Consider the following 22,619-nt stretch of genomic DNA (forward strand, 5'->3'; position numbering starts at 1 on the left):
GCGAGAGGAGGGAGGGGCGTGGGCGGGGCCTGCGGACGGAAGATGCACCCACATTCACGACGGGGCTCACCGCTGCTCTTGCTTCTGGGAACCTGTTTAAATGCCAGGCTGGACAGGTGTCTCCGAGCAGATACCAAACGCAGCCCACTTTTCAAGTCAGAACACAAAACAATTCAGGCTGGACCCCCGGATGGCGCCCACGGTCCCACTGCCTCTGCCGTCCCGCGGGTACCAGGATGACCCGATTCTACTCAATCCTGTTTCCCGTTTCCTCCGCTCCCCGTGAAATGAGGTGAAATGGCATCAGTGCGTTTCCGCTGCGCTCAGTCACGTCTCCCAATCTGAGAAGAGACAGCATTAGACTCCAGGAAGCCACTCAGACACCAAGCCCTCAAGGATATGCAGGGTGGGGTCCCCGGGAAAGAAAGGGCTGTCGGCTTGAATCAATCGCACTCCACCACCAAGGAGCCACAGTGGATGGAGAAATCTCGCTAAAGAAAAAAATTCAGAAAAAAAAAATGATGAGAGTTTCGACAAGAACTGGTCCTTTGCTAGAGTGGTTTCATGCTTGGCCTGTGCCGTGATCGTTGTTCACTCGGTGCCTCACATTTTTACTGTACTAGAACTCTGTCATCACGGATATCAGCTGAGACAAGGACAGAGACACAGATTCAGCGGCGGCCCCTTTCCAGTCCGAGGAGGAAAGTCCAAACAAGCAGGTAAGGCCAGCGATGCTACGCGTCACATCGACGTGAGTCACGGAAGCGCTGAGGTCCACGTCCTCACAACCCCACCCCTACAACCCTTGAGCAGTGGACATGGCCCCCAGTGGACACGGGTGGGCAGGCGGGCCTTAGAGGCCATGAATCAATGCAGGAGCAGCCAGGACAATACCCATATCGAAAATCGTTGTCCACGCTCTCACTCCCTCCCGCCCAGCACATCTCAGATCCTGGCCCTTCCTCACCCATCTCTGGATGGCAGTGTCTTCCTCTATGGGACCGCGAGGGCGCATCCTCGCCCCTCCGCTGACAGCAGACGTGGGACAAGCAAAAATGCGATGAAACCAATGAAGCATCCTGAGCCTCTTGGAGAAAGAGCCTACACGAATCCCAAACAGCACCATTCTTTTTCTCCCAAGCCCTCCCAGCTTCACGAAAGAAAATAAGGAAATATTAACTTTCCTTCCCTGGCCGGGGAGAGATGTCATTAGAGGCCTGAGAAGGGTTTTTCCTACAAGGCACCAGTGGGGAAATCTGCGAGCACTTTGTTGAGCTAAAACGTGGAACTTTCTATTCTGCTTCAACTGTTCCTTTCTCTGCAACCCAAAGGCATTTTTATGAGGAAAACTAGAAAGAGAAAAGCAAAAAAGCCCAGAGTTTAAAGTCAATTTCTAGATGCTCCTGGCAAACCACGTGGACCCATCAGACCCCTTCCCCTGAGACACCGCACAGCTGCACAGCTGCACAGCTGCTCCGGACAGAAAAAGCAGGAAGTCCAAGCAAAGACGGTGAAAAGTGAGAGTGAAGTATCTGAGCAACTCCGAAAGTGTGTGTCAGGAATCCTGGGTAAACGAGATGAGCAAGGAACTTTTACTCAAATCCTACTTCCACAATCTCATTACAGCAAATTCTCCCCCTCAGCGCTGTCTGATCTTCCCTAATGACTCAGCAATCAATTTATGAGACTGTATTGATCACCTACGATGTGCCAGTCCAAGCCTTGGGCCCTGCCGTGATCCGTTTCAGACCCTCAGGCATGGTGACCAGGGACTTAGCAGGCAGAGGCAGGGGACCACGCCATTATTTGGGGGGGGGGGGGAGGGCGGTTATTAGGTTTATTTATTTATTTTTTCATGGAGGTTCTAGGGATTGAACCCAGGACCATGTGGAGCATGCACTCTACCACTGAGCTGTATCCTCCCCCAAACCCCATTTCAGACAACAGCCAGTTTCAAATCTCATTCAAGGCAACCCGACTCTTGGATAGTGGCTCGTAGAGATGGGGGCCCTTCCATCTCTTTGCCCTCCTATAAAATATCCTTCTGGTGCATCTTATTCATCCTCCAGGGCCCGGCTAAATTGTCACCTCCAGCAAAAGGGACACAGCCCATGTGGACTGAACCCCACCTGCCAGACCAGCCGGCTACCATACCACAAGTCTGATTCTCCACAAAGGAAAGTCCCACACCAGGGTTTTCCCAAACCTCAGCACGTAGCCCAGTCACCCAGGAGGCTTGACAAAACACAGAATGCTGGGCCGGTCCCAAAACTTCTCATCCGGTAGACATACGAACAAGGGGGGACAAAAAGGCAGAAACACGACGTAAAGATGCCTTTACATTTGCAACATGGGTCATTTGCAGCAACATGGATGAACCTAGAGATCATCATTCTAAGTGAAGCAAGTCAGACAGAGAAAGACAAACACCACACATCACTCATATGTGGAATCTAAAAAAAAAAAAAAAGAAAGGACACTATCAACTCATCTAGAAAACAGAAACAGACTCACAACAGACATAGTAAACAATCTTATGGTTACCAGGGGAAAGAGGGTGGGAAGGGGTAAATTTGGGAGTTTGAGATTTACAAATGTTAGCCACTATATATAAAAACAGATTTTTTTAAAAAGTTTCTTCTGTGCAGCACAGGGAACTACGTTCAATCTCTTGTAATAACCTTTAATGGAAAAGAATATGAAAACGAATATATGTATGCATATGCATGACTGGGGCACTGTGCTGTGCACCAGAAATTGACACACTGTAACTGACTATACTTCAATTTTTTTAATTTTTTAATAAAATAGTGGAATAATTTTTTTTAAGATGCCTTTATTCTTCTAGCTTCCCTGTGAGGTGGGTTCCCTTCGGTGTTCCAGAGATATTTGGAGAAAAGACTAAAGACATGAGGGCGTCCTTTAATGAAGCCCATTGAGAGAACCACGTCCAGAAAGTTCACTGGGCCTTGATCAGAAAAAGAGAGAGCGGTTTTCCACCTGTGTCAGAAGCTTTGTGTCTTGCAGAGAGAGCTATATGCTTAAAGGTAAACGAATGAAAACTCAGCCTATGAACGGGAAAAAAAAAATGTGTGCAATTGTGGGAGGCCTCAAAAACGAGGTTTAATTGTCTTGCACAGACAAAAGTCAGCAGGTGCACCTGGGGCCAGGAGTAACCCCTCTGCTCCCTGTCTACAGTGGTGCAGGGTTAACAGGGCTACTTCCCTGAGCCTCAGGTTTGCCTCCCATACCTCATCCTCTACCCGGGGTCATTGCGAAATTGAAACGGCCTGTCAACAGAAGGGTGGCAGAGTTGGCAGAGTTCCACCTCCATTCCCAAATTCCTCTCCTTCCATCTCTCTTTCTAAGCCCAACCTCAGTGGCATATGTACATAATGAGGCCCCCAGACAGCATCAGCTCGGGGTGTTGCTTAAAATAGGATGTGCAACCTCCTTTTAGAAGTCACGCGCCCCGTTCCTGTAGCACCCCAATTCCTAACAGTCTGTGACGTCTCTACTGGGAATACCAAGATACGGGCCGATGAGTTTGAAGACCAGCTAACAGCTTCCAGAGCATCCTCAGATCCATGGTATTTCCACACTAGTCCTCGGTGCATTACACTTGGTTATCACCAGCAGCATCCTTCAAGTTCATGAGTGTCCAGGGGAACCTGGAAGTCATTTTCAGCCCCCTTTTTCACCCCTGACCCAGCAGAAATGGATGTGAAATCCTACAATCGGCACTCAAGTCCTTAAGCTCCTTTCCAGGCCAACTACACCTGCAGTCCTTCCTTTGACACGGTCCACCATGTGTCCACCCTGCTGCCATGACCACCCTTGTCTGCTTCTGACCCAAATCCTATTCTGGTGCCTCATTTTAACTGTTTCTTCTGACTTCTGACCAACTCCCCCATCTTCATGTCATTGCGTCTCCTGTCCAGCTTGGGTATTTCAGGCCATCTAGATGGGAATAAGATACATTCGGCCCTACTGGCACAGCCTGGCATCATCTTAAAATCACCCCATCTCCTACACCTGGTCCCAATGAGCATCAAGTCAGAAAGCCCCATGAGGTTTTATATTCACAGGAATCACAAGGTCAATACTATGTCCACCTTACGTTCCTTTCCCTGCCGCAGTGCTGAGCACATAGTAGGTGTTCAACAAACATTTTTTGATGAGTGGATGAAGTATAGATATCCCACACCTTGGGCAGGCAGATCATCACCTGTTAATATCAAGTTAATATCACTTTTTATTGGGCAAGTACTCAGAGTGTTTCTGGACAATCAATAAAGTCATGCTTGTCACCCAAGGGAGTACTGCTCACAGCGCGCTCTGAAATCCACAAAACAATAATGCTGTGAAAGAGTCAGCTGTCACTGAGTGGAGCTGATCACAGGAACAGATTACACAGTGCATCCGGGCTGCAGAAGACAGAGGTGAACAAAGAGGGAAATTGAACCTCGTGGGGAAAAGAAGAAAGAATCAATAAAAAAGCAGAACTCACCCTTCTCATAATCATCGTCCTCAACTGCTTTTTCCTGAAGTTTCTGAAGCTTTAATCTTAAGGATTTTACCTATGTTGAAGAGGGGAGAAGATGAAACCAAATTACGATAGCACTCACACAAACTTACTTTCTTAAAGCTAAGAGCACTTAGAAGCTATTTTGAAACCAAACCACTCTATTCTCCTTTAAAAAAAGAACCACAAATGTACATTTTTTTCCAATACCAGATGCACTCGTGTCTCCAAAAAAAAAAAAAAAAAAGGTTATATAAAGAAAAAGTGTAATTTGAGCATACAATCCACAAAAAGAGAATGTTATTTTAAACAAAAACATCCCACTGTTCCCTTAGCTGTGTGGGAAAACATGCATAATAAAAAGGAATACAAATTTCCAGACCTGACCAAATGGTTTCTGTTCTAAAAAAATCGCATTAAAATTATAAAGGTAAACACACTGAAGTTGGAAGAGAAACCAAGGGAAGAAAAGCATGAACTTCAACTCAGCAGACTGTGCTGCTGGCTGGGTGACAATGACAAGAGGGACTTCACAGAGGAAGTCTGGAGGTTCACATACTTTCCACTGTAGACAGGGGCAGTCAATGTCTATGTAACCCACAGGTAGACCCAATGATCCCATCATGTATCTGACAGTTACAATATGTTCATTGTGTAATTATTTTTATTCTCAGCAGGAGGTCCAGAGATTTTCTTTTTTTTAATTGAAGTATAGTTGGTTTATAATGTTGTGTTAGTTTCTGGTGGACAAGGCAGTGATTCAGTTATATGTTTATACAGATTCTTTTTCATATTCTTTTTCATTATAGGTTATGACAAGCTATTGAATGTCGTTCCCTGAGCTGTGCAATAGGACCTTGTTATTTACCTATTCCGTTTATAGTACTTTGTATCTGCTAATTCCAAACTCCTAATTTATCCCTCCCCCACCTTTCCCCTTTGGTAACCCTAAGTTTGTTTTCTATGTCTGTGAGTCTGCTTGTTTTGTAAATAAGTTCATTTGTGTGATACTTTAGATTTCACATATAAGTGATATCATACGACATTTGTCTTTCTCTGTCTGACTTACTTCACTTAGCATGATCATCTCTAGGCCTAATTATCAGAGAAATGCGAATCAAAACTATAATGAGGGATCATCTCACACCAGTCAGAATGGCCATCATTTAAAAGTCCACAAATAATAAATGCTGGAGAGGCTGTGGAGGAAAGGGAACCCTCCTGCACTGCTGGTGGAGCGTAATTTGGTGCAGCCACTATGGAGAACAGTACGGAGGTGCCTTAAAAAACTAAAAATAGTTACCCTATGATCGATCCAGCAATCCCATTCCTGGGCATATATCCAGACAAAACTTCAATTCAAAAAGATACACGCACCCCAATGTTCAGAGCAGCGCTATTTACAACAGCCAAGACGAGGAAGCGCTTCCCTCCCGGCCTTGTCCTGCTTAACGGGATGTGAGTGGAAGGGACAGAGGTCGCCTGTGCTCTGAAGCCCTGAACTGCTCTTGTAGGATCCAGCTGCCTTCTCCTCCTTGTCTCAGAGACGGAAGGGGCCGTATGCTCAGAGGGTGCAGGCTGGGGTCCTGAGTGACTCTGTGGAGCAGAGCCCCAGCCAGGTTTGTGGAACATGACGTGTAGGCAAGAAACACAATTTTGTCACATGAAGCCTTCTATTGTATTACTGCCTGATACTAACCTATTTCAACTAATCCAACCTCCGAAGCCAGGCACGAGGTGTTGTCTTATGACTGGTAGGCAAATATTTTCCGAATGAATGAATGATTGTGTTAACCCCTTCATCCTTGAGTTGTTCCATGTGACAAGCGTGGATTTTCCCAGGAACTTAGTCTTAAATCTCTTTGGCAAAGGAGATGGGCTGGGTAGGTGGTCCAGTTGCCATGTAAATTTATAGCATTCCCATCAGCACATCCAAATGATGGGATTATTAGACCCCAGAGCCACAGCAGAAGAACTGCAGGAAAGAAGGTCCAAGGAAGATCCACTGCCCACCTCACCTTACCCCCTCATCCAGTTATCCCTGCAGGACCCTGAACGGATACCCTGAGATATGTTTGAATATCCACCTTGGCTAGAAACACAGCCACTGACGGGCATGTCTCATCCAACAACACGACCCATGTGAGACGGGCAATTTCCTTCCTTCTCCAGCTCCACCACCTCAGGTAGGACCCAGCATGCGGGGTCCTCCCCACTTCTGTCCTGCACAACCCAGTGAGTGTGTCCTTTCCTCACAATTTTCTAAGCCCCACCCAGCCCCTGGCAATGTCCCTGGGTGGCTATTTCTAAACAGCATAAAATACACAGTTGATTCTCTTTCGTGGCAGGAATGCTCTATAAAGTCACAGGGATCCCTCAACGAGAAAATACGGAACCACTGCTTGCAGGGGAAATACTGGGTTAGGTCCCAATATGTTCATCAACAGATCAATTACACAACTTTGTTTTATGTGTGTCTCAGTTTGAGGTTTATTTAATATTTACTTCTGTTTCATGAACATTGAACACACAGCAAACAGCACGACAACTCACACCTGAACGAAGCACACCTCACACACGGATTTTCTCCATCAGGCACATTTCTGCCCCCTGTGCTCAGCAGCGCCAGAAAGCACTGCAGCTCAGACCGTGGGGGCCAGTGTAAACCACCAAAAAAAAAAAAAAAAAAACCAAAATGTGAAAGGCATTTAAATAGTCCACAGAAAGGACACTAATTTACCATCTTGAGCAGAAACAAGACCTCAGCTGTGCCCGCACACATCAGGAGACTCAATTTTTCAGCCATGAATGACCAGGAAAGCCCTACATGCACTGACTTTGGACTTCAGTAAATGTTAGCACGTAGGCAAATTCCCAAATGTGGAATCTACAAACATGGAGGCTGCACTGTATTTTAAATGGAGCTAAAACTTAAATTCCTGAGATTTGCATTTTTATAAAAGAAGAGGGGGGAGGGGGTTAAGGAATTAGACTGTAATATCCAGAAGGCTCCAAGTGTAACTGCCGTGGCCACAAGTCTGCTAGCTGCCCCTAGGATGCTCGAACAGTGTTGTTTATCGCCCTGCCTACGTTCTGGACTCCTTGCCAAGACTGTTTAACCTGAAGATTCAAGAAACTATTGCAAATGGCAGTGAATCAGAACCTAAGAGTGGTCAAATATTATGTGCAACTTTTTTGTAAAGAAGTTTTAATTTATAATAAAGTTTAACAGTTTAGAGAACAGTTAATATTTGACCAGCTTTGTACTGTAATGCTATTTTGTTGTATTAAGATTGTTTATAAAAAATACTTTTAATAAGTGAACTTTAATAAATAAATAATTTTTTTTAATAAGTAAATAAGTGAAAGGCTCCAGGACACTAGAATCCCAGTCTTTCAAAGGATCTTTTTGAAGACCCTTAGCCCAACCCTCTCCTCAATCCTGAAGACCTCCCGGGGGCCCCTGCACAACCATGATGGGGAAAGCAATGCCTCCCAGGGCGACGCCTCACTGCGGGGAACTCCTGCAGGCCCGACCCCCCGGGCAGAGCCCCTCCTGTCCCTCCAGCCGCCGTAAATAAAGTCCCCCCTCCCCCACAGGGCACACATTCACATCACTGACCAGGGCATCACATGTCTCCCTGTCCAGGTGCTGGATCACCATAAACCAAGAGCCTCAAACTACAGGGAAACTGGGTCCGGGTCATCATTTAAGACACGGTATGAATTTAATCTGAATTCTGGGGAGAAGAGTGAATTTACTTCTTGACTCAGATTCTCTGAATCTGAGCCATTTCTCTTATGACAGTAATAGCAACATTCCAGGCTCCTGTTGGGCGCGAGAGCCGGTCTGATGCTCTGTGCCAAGATGGGCACGTTTCATCCTGACAGCAATCTGATGAGGTAGGGGCTGTGGTTGCCTCCACCTTCAACAAGAGCACCTTGAGGCACAGAACAACAAAACAAATGCCCTCAGGTCACACAACTAGGAAGGGAAAGCGCCAGGCCACCCCGCAGGCAGCCCCACCAGCCCGCCAGGAGGGCCAGCCCGCCAGGAGGGCCAGCCCGTGGGTGACCCAGCAGCGACCACACCCTTCGTCCCCACAGAGTAGCTCTCCAGTGGGTTCTGTCTAACCAATTAGTTATCTTGAAGAGCTGCATTTGGGCCATACAGGAAAAAAAAAGAAAAGAAGAGCTATATCTAGGGTGGTTTTATTTCTTTTCAATGCTAAAAATCATGAAATTCAAAAAGTGAGTGGGGGTGGTTTCCCGAGGCCACAGCTCCTGGAATTCCAGGTCCCAGGGCCTCAGGTGTCGCAGTGGCTCAGAGACTGGCCTGGTGAGCCCGTGGCATAGCTGGGCCCCCAGAGAGCACATTTCTGCTCAGGGTTTCACAGACTCCAATTTATCACAGCTCCTCCGTTCTCAGGAGGGTGTGATCTATATCCAGGTAAGAGGAATTAAGAGGAAGAAAAAAAACTGTTGGTGCTACCAAAACCCAGGGGGCTGAATCTTGTGGTCTGACTGCCGGGGACTTGCTGGCAAGTGAGTTTCTGTTTGTTTGGTTATTTGGGAGGGAGGGGAGCTGGTCATTAGATCAGCTTTTGCTTGACTTGGGTTAAATCTTGGATTTTTGGAATGGAGAGATACAGATACATTGCTGAGTTGTTTTTTTTTTTTTAAGATCTCGGAAATGAAATGTTAGAAATTGTCATTTAATATATAAAACAGATAAACAACAAGGTCCCACTGTATGTCACAGGGAACTACATTCAGTATCTTGTCATAACCTATAATGGAAAAGAATACATACATACCTGTGTGTATATAAAACTGAATCACTGTGCTGTACACCAGAAACTAACACAACACTGTAAATCAACTATACTTCAATTGAAAAAAAGGTTTTAAATTGGCATTTACAGTCCCAAAAGCCTGATGGTACAAACCTCAATTTGGTGTCTTTATCCTCGAATGCGTGCTTCACAGTCTCTCCTTATGCCTTAGACAGTCAATTCAAGAAACCTGTTAATTAGGTATCTGTGGCCCATCTTAACAAGATAAATTATTTCACTTAATGCAAAAACTGATCAGGCACCAGGCACGATGCCCAGCATCAGGCATCAAAAAAATGTCTAAGAGAAGTGACCGGTAGTTAAGGAGTTCACGGTCAGGTGCGGAACATGGGCCCAGAAACAAATGCTCATTAATGTGGTAACTGCTCTAACAGGGCATGTCCAAAGGGCTGTGGGGATGGAGCCGAAGGAAGGGTTCATCTGGTCTATGGAGGGTAGGAGAGGTCTCACAAGGAAGTGGCTTTGGAGTCACACCAAAAGGGATAAGGACAACTTGGCAGGAGGAACAGGGCTGGAAGGTCATTCCGGGCAGAGGCCGGAGGCACAGGACCAGGAAGCAGCCCCCATTGGCTGAGCCAGTGAGAGTCAGGCATTGGGGCAGCTGGAGCAGGCTGAGAAAAGTCTCAATTATCAGGATGAGGAATTTGGATACCACCCCAAGTGGAGCAACAAGCCAGCAAAGGCTTTCAGCCAAGGAACGACACCATCCCACCAGTGCTCTGGAAGATGACCCCGCTGGCCACGCAGAGTGTGAATTGGGGGAGAGAGACACTGGAGGGAGGTAAACACATCGAGGACCTCTTGCAGAACCCAGCTGAAAGATAAGGAGGATTTGAGCCAGGCAGGGGCCATGGCTGTGACCACGAGAGGCAGGAGTGCTTGGAGACGGACCCGAGCTGGGAGTGAGGGAGAGGCAGGTGTTGAAGAAAGCTGCAATTTCTTTCTCTAAGGAATTATATGGATTCTATTCATTCAAATCAACAATTGTATCTCAAAAGCCAGGCCCGTTGGAGCAGGTTTGGTGGGGAAGACCATGGCTTCGGGTTTGGGTGCATCTAACTCAAGGATTCCACTCATCGCCAGGGAACAGAGACCTGTTGGCTGGAGCAGCTGAGCCATTCCCCGGGTAATCAATCCCATGGCTGGGCTTGAACGGGGCCAGCGGGGTGAGGGGGTGGCCAGGATATCAGTCCACAGGTAAGGAATGGCGAGGAAGTGCGATCGATTGCTGGGAACGAACCTGAGTGTCACATTTTCCTACCAAATCCTTCTGAGAGGAGGCTCCATTTCCCTGTCTCAGGCACATATGCCATACACACACACACACACACACACACACACACACACGTGCACAGACCCCAGGAGGAAAGCAGTCTTTCAACAGGATGATCCAGTAGGTTCCCACAGAGCATCTCTGCCCGGGTTTCTCTGCGAACTTTCTGGGGACAGAACAACTTGCCTACCCCTCCCAGGTGCCCCCACCCCTCAGATAACTGGGTGAACACTCATAACCCTAGGACTTAAATCTATATAGTTTATCCCAATTTCCAAAGCACTTGCATTCCCATTTGAGCCACAGAATAATCCTCTGTGGTGTTATCATCTCTAAGTAAAGAAAACCGAGGGGCTGAGAGGGGCAGTGACCACAAAGGAAGCCTCCGGACTCTCCATCAGTTCTCGCAGCCACAGGACGAGCTGAGGTGAGTGCGGTGAAGGCTAGTGAGGCTCAGGGTCACCCCTCCCCATCCAGGGCATCACCGTCTTTACCTCCCCATCCTTGTCCACACCCCAGCCAGCTTCATCGCCTGCTTCCTGGCCCCAGTCTCCCGTCTCAAAGCAGACCCAGGGTGAGCTAACCGTGCACTGCCCAGGCCAGACACTGCAAAGGAGCCCACAGCCCAACCGAGACCAAGTCCGCAGCACCGAGACCGGATCTGAGAATCTCAGGGGCAGAGAAGACAAAAACGGGAACAGATCTTGAGCTCACGCTGAGAGAGAAGAAACAGAAGGGCAGAAACTCTTTTGCCATCAGCCACCAAAGCAGCTGCGGCAGGTGCCGGCGGGGAGCCGGTCAACCCCAGGACCAACGTTTCCCACGCTCTGCCCAGAGCCGATCTGGGCTCCGACCATCACGGGCCCCGAGGCTGGGGAGACACCCACCTCCAGCCGCCTCCGCTGGCCCTGCAGGCAGTGCAGCAGCGCGGGCTCCAGTTTGCTGAGCAGAGTGTCCCAACGGCGAGGGTCCCCCGGGCGGCAGCCGCCCGAGCACGCGGGATCCGGCGAGCAGGCGGAGGCAGCACCCCGGTCCAGCCACGGAAGCATCTCTCGCTGCAGCCCGCGGCTGCCCTCCGCGGTCTGTGCAGCATCTGCCAGGCCCCGAGGAGCCTTGAGAGTGAAGGTGGGCGAGTGCAGCCGAGGGTGCTCGTGGGGCCCGTCCACGCTGGCGGCCTTGGCCTCCGCCTCCTCCGGGCTCTGACGAGGGCCCTCGGCCTCTCTGCACGGCGGGCAGCCCTCTGCTTCTCCGCGCTCCCCCGCAGAGCCCAGGGAGAGGCGAATGAAACTAAAGCTGGAGGTAAAGACGTCCTGATAGCTGGTGGGGGCGGTGGGGGCCTTGGGGCCGCTTCTGAGGCTGCAGCTGGTGCCGCTCACCTCGTCCGGGGACAGGCAGCCTTTGGTCCGAGTGCCCCGTGCTCCTTCACCACGGGCTGCTTCCCGGCTAGGGCTCGGGGCCGCGCAGCTGTCCATGGATGGAAGCTCCCCCTGACTCCCGGCGTCCGCAGGGCCACACGACCTGGTTAGCCGGTTGGGTTGGGGGGTGCCAGCTCTGAGCTGAATCCCAAAGAGCCCTGGGGTCCCTCTCCCGGCCGTCAGAGCCAGACCTCGGTGGCCCGCGGAGGTCAGAGCCGAGGCTGCGACGCTCTTGGGAACACGGCTCCTAGCAGAAGGACCGCGCCACCGGCCTCCAGGCTCAAGGCCACACAGTCCAGCCCTGGACTCAGAGTGCTGGGACTCCTCACCGTACGCCCCTCCCTGGGCCTGGCACGGAGTGCCCACCGCCGGGGAGAGGAACGCGGTCTGGGGCCCAGCTGTGCTCCTCAGGTAGCCCGGTCTCCGTGACAGCCGTCTCCTCCGATAAGATGCTGCAGGTGGTACACAGTCGTGGCTGCCTGGGAAGAAAGCGAAAACAGCACCGTAAACACGCAGGTCTCCCAGCTCAGCTGGAGCTGCGCCTGGAGGACGCCCGCGGTGCAGCGGTCAGCCTCCCGGAGCATCCTTCAGAGAGAGACGCAGGCTCCGTGGTCACGGGGCCAAGCTGGGGCGGGAACGCTGATGATCCTTGGGAAGCATCGGAAGGTGCAGAAACAGCACAGCTTCCCAGCTCCTCTGTTCAGCGGAACAGCTGGCACTGCAGGGAGTTATGCGGCCATGTCAGCCGGCATGTTGGAGACACAACCCCCCCAGCTCCGCTGGGCCTCCAGCATCCTGCCTGTTGGTCTTTGGGGCACATCAGTGCTTTCACCCTGGAGTGGCCCGGAAAGCAAACGACCTGAAGCCCCGTGCCAGCGCACTCCTCAAAATGAGATCCGGTCACCTGCTCTGGTTACTCTCTGAACACATGCATTTTTATGATCTGAGCTATCCGGTCCCTGCGTGCCTGTGGGCCCTGGAGACCTGGCTGTGACACAGTTTATGCCCAACAATTCATCTCACAGTGAATTACAGGAGGCCCTGCCTGCTCTGTTCTCTGACCCAGGGGCTGTGGTCCCCTCCCAGCTACGCCAGCGGAATAAAACCAGTGAAAAACGCTGAGACCTCTCAGAGGCACAATGGTGTGGCAGTTGAGAGTGGAGGCTCTAGCACCTCACTGCCTGGTTCTAACTTACCTGTGCCATTGCTGGCTGTGTGACTTTCTGCAAGTTATTTAACCTCTCTGTGCCTCAGTTTGCTTATCCATAAAGTGGAGATATTAACAGTACTGCTATCACTGGATGGTTGTGAGCATTAAATTAAATGAGTTACTACAGGGAGACAGGTCAGAACAGTGCCTGGCACTGATTGTAGGTGTACTGAAAGTGTTAGTTACTATTTTTACATTTTATAGCACTTGTTACTCACGATGGATCTCATCTACCTTAATTTCATTTGTTCCCCACCGAAGTCATGTGAATCAACCAAACCAGAATTGTAACTTTCCTTTTACCGTTAAGGAAACTGAGGCTCAGAGAAATTAAATTGAAATAACCCCAAGGGTCCAAGTGACCGGGGCCAAAGTCTTCCGATTCCAGCAGCCCACGTGCTGTTAAACACACACACACACACACACAGAGAGAGAGAGAGAGAGAGAGAAATAACAAGTGTTGAGGAGGATGTTGAACAATTGAAGCCAGTGTACCAGTGTAAAATGGTAGAGTTGAAAAGAGTATAGGAGTTCCTCTACAGATTTAAAAGAGAATTACTACATGGTCCAGCAACTCCACTTCTTGGTATAGATCCAAAAGAACTGAAAGCAGGGTCTCAAAGAGATACCTGTACATCCATGTTCACAGCGGGGCATACGACTTTGATACAATGTTTCCGGTTAACCAAAGATTCTGTACCATAATGAAACCACACCTCCCTGTGGATTAACTTGTTTTCAAGGAATCAGAATCCAGTCATATACACTAAGCACAGACACTCTACCAAGCCCGAGTTCATCTTTCTTGGGTAGTTCAGAGAGCACCTGGGGATTCGGAAGTGCCTTCAGGTCAGTGCAGTAAGCACCCTGTGAGTAAGGCAAGGGCGGAGGATAAATCGAGCATTATTCTGTTTCCATTTAATCGTGTGAATCCACTTCAATAAACCCAGTCCCTACTGAAAACTAGATGCTGGGTGGGGATGCAGACAGGATCAAGGCATCACCCCCACCTCCAGCTCTCTTGCACCGAAGCGGGGTATGTAAGCCCTGCCCACAAACACAGTGGCAGGATGGAATGACTACTTCAGTCCCAGAGGAAGGAGAATTCAGTGTGAAGTTAAACGAGTGGGCTTACCTAGTTGGCTCAGTTAGTCCATCTGACAGTTCTTTGCCCTTCAGCAAAGCAGAGGACTCCACAGGCCCCCATTTATGTGTCACCCCAAAAATCCACCACCTGGGATTGAAGGTCCCTTCCGTGGGAGGCACGGCGGCTCTGATGAGCAACTTTGGCTCAAGAGCACCCCCGTCAGCCTGATCAGAGTTTCCCGGGTCTGAGACCTCCTTCCTTCCCCATCTCCTGGGCGGGCTCTCCTGCCTACCCCTGCCCCCTGCTCCTCTATCCTTCACTCGCATCTCCCTCAGTCTCTGACGTGTCTCGGTCCCTCTCTGCGTCTGCGTCTCGGAGGACCCCACACCCTGTCCTAGACAGAGCACAGCGAGCAGTCACAGTGGCCCTGCCCTCCTGGGGTTGGCGGTACTGCAGGGAACACATGGATGAGCACGGATGGGCGGGTGACAGACAGATCCCGGTGCTGAGCCACGCGCGACAGAGACCCCAGCTTTGTCCAGAGGGGATCTTGGACTGGCATTTGGCTGAGATCCGACAGGTGAGTGGGAGCTACGGAAGCCACGGGGGAGGCTGCTAGGAAGAGCCTGAGAGATGAAGGAACAGGGCTGGAGGAGCGGGTGGGGGACGATGATGACAGGCAGGGGAGAGGATGGAGCCAGACTCTGCAGTGCAGATCGGCTGCATCAGGACCGGACCTCTGCCCTGAGAGCGATGGGAGGGCTTTGAAGGACATTAAGCAGGAGAGAGGCACCATCTGATCTGCTTTGTTTTAAGAGGTCCCTCTGTGGAGAACAAACCAGACTGGAGCAAGAAAGGGCACAGGGCAAGCAGTCAGGAGGTATCACACCAAGGACAACAGCTGGGAAGGAAGCCTGCAGCCCACGCGGCGATGTGGTTACTTCCCAGAGGGGAGGCGCCCAGGCAGGAGGGACTGCCCCCTGATACCTGCATGACTCTGTGCTCCACATCGGTCCCAGGTCTCTTCTGCGATGATGGGCAAGGAGCTCACTTTCTCTGAGCATTCTGGGTACACCTCCCACCCTCTACCACCCCCGCCACAAATATTTAGACACATAAATACTCTGGAGCCAAACCAGTGATAGTCTCAATCCTTCTACAAAGAACGGCTTCCAGGTACATCCTAACTAGTTATCCAGACGCCTACATTTTTTTAAATATTACTTAGGTCTGCAGCATCTTTTTTTTCACTTGTCCTCCTCCACTATTTTCACTATTACACACACGTCCATATTAAGCACCCCCTTAACCAACACAAGCCAGTATCATCCTCAAGAGCCGAAGCCTAAATCACGCCTAAAATTGCAAGTCCAACAGGAAGTACGCGCCATCTATGGGCAGGAAAGACCGAGGTGTGTGTGTGTCTGTGTGTGGGCACGTGCACTCGCACGCTCATGGGTCCACATGTGCCCCAGTGTAATAAAAATACACATGTAATCTCCTGGGCATATATCCAAGGAGAACTCTAATTTGAAAAGACACCTGCACCCCAATGTTCACAGCAGCACTATTTATGACAGCCAAGATGTGGAAGCAACCTGAATGTCCACTGACAGATGACTATATAAAGAAGTTGTGATGTATTTATACAATGAGATACCATGAAATAATGCTATTTGCAGGAACATGAATGGACCTAGACATGATCATACTAAATGAAGGAAGTCAGGCAGAGAAAGACAAGTATCACATGATACCACTTATATGTGGAATCTAAAAAAAATGAGACAAATGAGCTTATTTACAAAAAAGAAACAGACTCATAGACATAAAAAACAAATTTATGGTTACCAAAGGGAAAAGCAGGGATAGGGTGGGGGATAAATCAGGAGTTTGGGATTAACAGATACACACTACTAAATACAGAACAGATAAACAAGGTCCTACTGTAGAGCACAGGGAACTATGATCAATAGCTTGTAATAACCTATAACAGAAAATAGTCAGAAAAAATATATACAACTGAATCACTTTGCTGTACACCTGAAGGTAACACAACATTGTACATCAACTAGACTTCAATTTAAAACTTTTTAAAAAATTTTTAAAAAGTTGGTTACCACTGTGGGGGTCACAGAATTTAATATCTCTGGTTAACTCTGGAAAACGGCATAAAACAGAGGTTTGCAGGCTACAGTCCATGGCAAATCTGGCTTACCATCTGCTTTTGTAAATAAAGTTTTGTTGGAATACAGGGGAAAAAATACACATGGAAGTGTGCATGTACATACACAAATATTTATACGAAATGTAGATACACATACAGAGAGAGAGAGAATATCACATGAGGGAAGCAGTCCTTCCATCTCCCTTTCAAATCTGCCTCCTGATTTGGCCAATAAAGTAAGCGGCACAGAATCTTGCACTGGGCTGGCCGACATTTCAAATTCTCACACTGACACTTTCCATCCTTTTGAAGGCAGACTGTTTTCCCAGACACAGAGATTCACCAGCTGCTCTTGGCAAGCAGAGCCTCTCTGCCCTGATCTAGCATCTCTGTCATCTTCAAAGCCACATGCACCACAGATACAGATGCCAACAGGTCTGCAGGGCTTGGCCCTCCTGGCCACCGGGGGTCCCGTGACAGCAAAGCTCTGTCTGTCCCATCAGCCTCCTGGTCACCAAACGCAGGAGTTTTGACTCCGTGCGGGGCTGCAGACATCACTTGTAACAGCCTCACCATGAAAGGGATGAATCCCACACTGAATTGTGATTTAACTGGCTACAGTGTCAGCCCCGAGTCAACGACACTGGGAAGACTTCTGCTGGAAACACAGGACAGGGATATGTGCTAAAAAGTATGAAGAAAAGCAAAAAAAAAAAAAAAAGATAACTACAGTATACACCTGTCGGGGGAGAGGGAAAGGATACAGGAGGAATTTAAAGGGTAACATTCCACTGCTTAAGCTGGGTGGCACTGACTGGGTTACTAGTCTCAAATGGTGTCTGCAAATCTAAGAATTATATACTAGACACACAATAATAATTTTTATAACTGTAGATATTCTATCACAGTTTTTCCCTGAATCAAGGAGCTCAGAGTCCCTTGGAGAAGACATCAATGTCCACAAGCAGGTGCAAACCAGCCTGGGAGCAACTCCTCATGGGAGGCAGGGAAAGGCCTCACGGAGGAGGTGCCCCTGGGGAGGGAACTGAACTGAAAGAATGAGGCTACAGTAGCCAAAAGGGAGGGTGAGGCCACGGCTTATGGAGGGGACAATAATGTGAAGACATTCAGAAGGGCTGTGCGCAGCCTTGGGGGGCTTCCAGGTGGAGGCGGCATGAGGCAGGGCTGGAGAGAAGAGGGCTGGTTTGGAAGCACACTGTGTGCAAGCAGAAAAGCCAGGAAAGTCAACGATGCCACTCAAGGAGAAACTCTGGAAGAAGGGGAGGGCTTGGGAAAGAAGGAACCAGAAGGGACCCAAGGAAGCCATACGCGCTTCCAGGAGGCGTCAGCTGAGGGACGTCCGTCATGCCACATGCAGCCCGGGTGTCCAGCCCTGCTCCGCTGAGTGTGTGCGCACTGCCCCGCCGTCCTCGGCTTCATCCCTGCAGCTAAAACACTGAGCTTTTGGCTCACATGAGAGTCATTTTCAAAAGTCATCTTTTACAAATTCCAAAGTCCAGGCCTCACCCTAGACCGAAGAAATCACACTGTTGGGGACTGGGAGCCAGGCCTGGGTGCCTCTTGATGCTCCCCAAGGGGCTCCAGTGGGCAGCCAGGGCCGGGAGCCTCTGCTTTAGGGGCCAGTCCTCCGTGACATCCTAGTACACTTGAACTCAAATGCATTACAAACTTAACACTCACAGCACAGCAGATGGTGCTTCCTGGCAGAACCTTCCTCTCCCCCAGCCTCTTTTGTTTCTTGAACTGTGGCTGTAGCTGCCAACTGCTACATGTGGACAAATTGTGGTCTGTATTTAAAATCCGTCCCCATACATCTGTTCTGAATCTCCTCCCCCCACATAGGGTTACTTGCAAGCAGGCAGTGGAAGTCCCGGGCCCCACGACATGACATCCCATGAAGGGCGGGGAGGCAGGCAGCTGGTGGGCCCTGTCTCACTTCCCCAATCTGCAGTGAGGAGAACGGGGCCCCAGAGCAGTTCAACATTCAGCCCACTTTGTGTTTAAGGGTCAAAGCCCACAAGTGCAACATACAGTGTGGAATCCTGGATTGGATCTGGGAACAAAGAAAGGATAATGGTGAAAAACTGGTAACAGGGAAGAACAAATCTGACTCCATATTAGATCTGTTCCTTTGGCTGTCACCCTGTGCTCTGTCTCCTGTGCTCAGTCCTGCTGGTTCTGTACCTTTTGTAAAAGAATGTTGCCTAGAGCCTGAAATAGGCAGGGTAGCCCACTCTTAAGGCTCTGACCTTTAAGGGTGCAATACTTTCCCATTCATATAGAGATAGAAGTTGCACCTTGTGGCCTCTCTTGCTCCCTGTCTACGGAGTGTGTATCTACTTTTCCTTTAACCTGAGCACCCAACCCCCAAACCTCATGGCCTTACTCGCGCCTTCTGAAACAGCCTACACTGAATGTAGTAGGTATCTCTCAAAACAAATCTATCTTTAATCAAAAAAAAAAAAAAAGGTGCAGAACAGAGGGTAACATTTGTCTTGTTGGAGGTTTACAGGGACACCATGACCTGACCTACGTGGACAGCTGCAAGAACAAAGGATTCCAACACCCAGAAGTTTGCAAGAACAAACCACAGCCCCTCCTCTTTTTAGTATAAAAGGAGCCTGAATGCTGACTTGGGTGAGATGTTTCTCCAGGACATGAGTCTGCCATCTTCTTGATTCCAAATAAAGTTATTCCTTGCCCCAACACCTAGTCTCCTGATTTATTGGCCTGTCACGCGGCGAGCAGAACGAGTTTGGACTCGGTAACAGATACTGGTGGAAAACTGGTGAGATCCGAATAAAATCAGTAGTTTAGTTCATTGTACCAATGTTAACTTTTGAGTTTTCATGACCAGACCATGATTATACATATATAAAGCTGTTAGCACAGGGGAAGCCAGATGAAGGGAACTCTGTATTATCTTTGCAACTTTTATATAAATTTACAAATATTCCAAAATAAAACATTGATTTAAAAGGCATGTATATACACATATACACATGATTTATGGACCTGTGTTTTGCAGTAGGAAAGGGTACCAGTTCTGGAGACAGATGACCTGAGTTTAAAATGGAGCTCTGCTGTTTCTGAGTGAGGGCTGTTGGATTACTTTCCTCCACTGGTTGCACTGTCTGGTTTGTAACATGGGACTTTACCTCACAGGACTTCTGGGAGAGCAGAGAAGATTATGAATTTCACTGCTCTGTACCATGCCTGGTGTTCAAAAACTATTTTTATTTTCAGTCCAGAACACAGCATAGCCAAGAATGTCATCCAGAAGCAAAGGCACTTAACACGGCCACCTGGAGGTAGGGTTCATGGCAAAGATAAACCAGAGCAGCCTCGCCCCTGACTGTACGCTGTTTTCTGGACTGGAGGGGCTCCTGGGGGCCAACAGGGACACACACACACACACACACACAGTCCAGCATGGTGTCCCTAGACAGTCAACCTGAGACAGGCTGGGACCTGGAACCTGGGACCCTGTGCTACAGGGCTCACACCTGGACATCTCCTCTCCTCGAGCAACAGAACACAAAGAAATGATAAGGGATTTAAAAATAACTGCATACGTGTGCAGTTGGGGCAAATTATGAACAACAAGATACAAAAAGACCAAAAACCCAACTGCCAGTTCTGAGGTGTCAGAAGCAAAAGCAGGGGACTGGGCATGATCCCTGCACACAGCACCACGAAGAGGGTGGGCGGACCTCCCTAAGCCACCCCTCCAGCCCCACCCACTGATCTGCCCCAACTCTCACCCCATTTAAGGGACCAGCTCACCCCCACCCAGGGAGGGAGCAAGGGACCTGTTACTTGTTTTCACTCCCTCCTGCTGCAGCACGAGTCCCAGTACAGCCTTGCCTGAATGCCTCATCTGGACTCTTGTCAATTTCTGTTGATTACAGAGTCCAGGCACCCTGGTCAGTATCACACCCATGTTCTCCCGTTGGCCGGTACCCACCCAGCTCCCTGATCCAATTTTCTGTGTTCCATTTTCTTTCCTTTTAATACTAAGATCTCCTTCCTCCAGTTAAAGCAGGTAGTTGAGGAACTTAGCAGCAAGAAGACTCATTAAACCATGTGCAAAGGTTTGCTCTAAAATCACTGAGCAGGCTTTCTCCATGGTGCTATTAATTCTCATAAACGATTGTCTTTCTCTTTTCATGTAAAGTGCTGCTCAAAAATCTGATCACCATCTGAACCCCCTCAAGAGTGCTGCTAGCTACAGATGGGTGTCTCTAATGAATTTTTTAACGGCTGCCTTAATAAAATATAGATGAGGCAGAAGGAGCCCTCTCTGCAGCTGTTATTTCAAAACAACTAAACAACTTACGTTTCTGCTCTTGTTTTTGCAGGAAAAAGCTGCAAGCTCTCGCATCCACCCTAACAAAAGATCGTTTCTCTCCTCCTAGACCATCTGTAAAGTTCACAGTTCCTTTTTTAATGCCATATTTTCTGCAGAGGCTTATTTTCATGCTTTTCTCAATGCCCCGCTTTGCATGCCAAATTTGAGATGTTTTTATTAAAATATGATCTTAAATTGTCGGCACTTCCCACATAAGTAGTACCCTAGAGACTAGAACATCTCTCAAGGAAGTCCCTGCTTTGCACTAAATTTTTATAATACTCAGAATTTAAGCCCACATCAAAGGCTTGTGCCACTTCAAATGCCTGACCTTAAAAATGGGATACAATTACAGCATTGCAAACGCCTGCTCTATGGTCCTACTAGAAAACAAGAGGAAATTCAGGAGGTTTTTCCCCCCACATTCCAGCATTGGAATTTGGTGCACTGGTGTGAAAGAATAAGAAAGAAATGAGATGTGCAAATACTACTATATATAAAATAGATACAAAACAAAATTTCTTCTGCATAACACAGGGAACTATATTCAATATCTTGTAGTAACCCATAATGAGAAAGAATATGAAAACAATTATATGTATGTATATGTTGACTGAAACATTATGCTGTACACCAGAAATTGACACATTGTAACTGACTATACTAGAAAGAAAGAAAAAGAAAGAAAGAAAGAAAGAAAGAAAGAAAGAAGAAAGAAAGAAAGAAAGAAAGAAGGAAGGAAGGAAAGAAAGAAAGAAAGAAAGAAAGAAAGAAAGAAAGAAAGAAAGACAGAAAGAAAGCAAGCAAGCAAGCAAGCAAGCAAGCAGCATCAAGTGATTCCTATGTTACAAAGATGCGCACACGAGGGTGGGAGCTGAGGATGACCTGTCACTTAACTGGGTCTCAGACATAAGGAAACATTTTATAATAGACGGCGACTGTCTTTTGTCTACACTTGAGGCTTCTTCTTTCATAAAACTGCTCTGGTCTCACTTCATATCGAGATACTATATACAACTTCCAAGTTTGAGGAGGCTACCTCTATATCCAGAAAGCTCAGATCTTTCCGATTGCTTCAAACACCATTAGCATTTGGTGCTGATGACAACCAGGCAAGGACTGGACTGGAGTTAACCTTTGCACTACCTACAGATAAAGGCTCTGTTTAATCAGTAATCCTTGACGGAAGGTTACAGTGGGGAATACTTAGGATGTTTAAGAGAGCAAACTGTTTTCAAGTCCCTATTCACATTCACTCGGCGCAAACTAATTATACAGCATTCTTGTCTCATCTCGCCTTTATAGTGCCTCTTCACTGCGGAATCATCTTGAACAAAGCAGTACATTTTACTGTTAAGAGTAAGTCTCCGTGGATGCTTTGATGCTTAAATATCTGAAGTGTGCTTTGGTTCTATCAGTATGTTTCCGGGCGGTGGAAAGCAACGAGACATCCTCACTAAACTCCTTTTGAAGGCTTTTGTTCCCAAAGTGGCATATTTTATGATTTTTTTTATTAAGATGAGATGCTGGTTAAAAAAAGAGAGAGACAGAGAGACAAATGAACTTACCTACAAAACAGAAACAGACTCACAGACATAGTAAACAAACTGTAGCCTCCAGGGGTAAAAGGGGTGGGAAGGGATAAACTAGGACTTCAAGAATTGCTATTATTAACTACTATATACAAAGTAGACTTTTTAAAAATTTCTTCTGC

General features: G+C 48.2%; 1 protein-coding gene across 3 annotated transcripts in view; it reads right to left on the reverse strand.

Moving 5' to 3' along the window:
* The window catches only part of DISC1 (DISC1 scaffold protein), a 314,908-nt gene that overhangs the window by 263,096 nt on the left and 29,193 nt on the right, over positions 1 to 22,619 (reverse strand). For all 3 annotated transcript variants that reach the window (XR_012509909.1, XR_012509908.1, XM_074373156.1), the window contains exons 2-3: positions 11,542 to 12,548; positions 4,511 to 4,580 (exon numbers count right to left, since the gene is read on the reverse strand). Coding sequence is in view for 1 of the 3 variants with exons in the window: in XM_074373156.1 (XP_074229257.1) it covers positions 4,511 to 4,580; positions 11,542 to 12,548 (1,077 nt within the window). In the remaining 2 variants the exon portion in view is untranslated. The remainder of the gene's footprint in view (positions 1 to 4,510; positions 4,581 to 11,541; positions 12,549 to 22,619) is intronic.

This window comes from Camelus bactrianus, chromosome 11, assembly GCF_048773025.1.
Source record: "Camelus bactrianus isolate YW-2024 breed Bactrian camel chromosome 11, ASM4877302v1, whole genome shotgun sequence".
NCBI lineage: Eukaryota > Metazoa > Chordata > Mammalia > Artiodactyla > Camelidae > Camelus > Camelus bactrianus.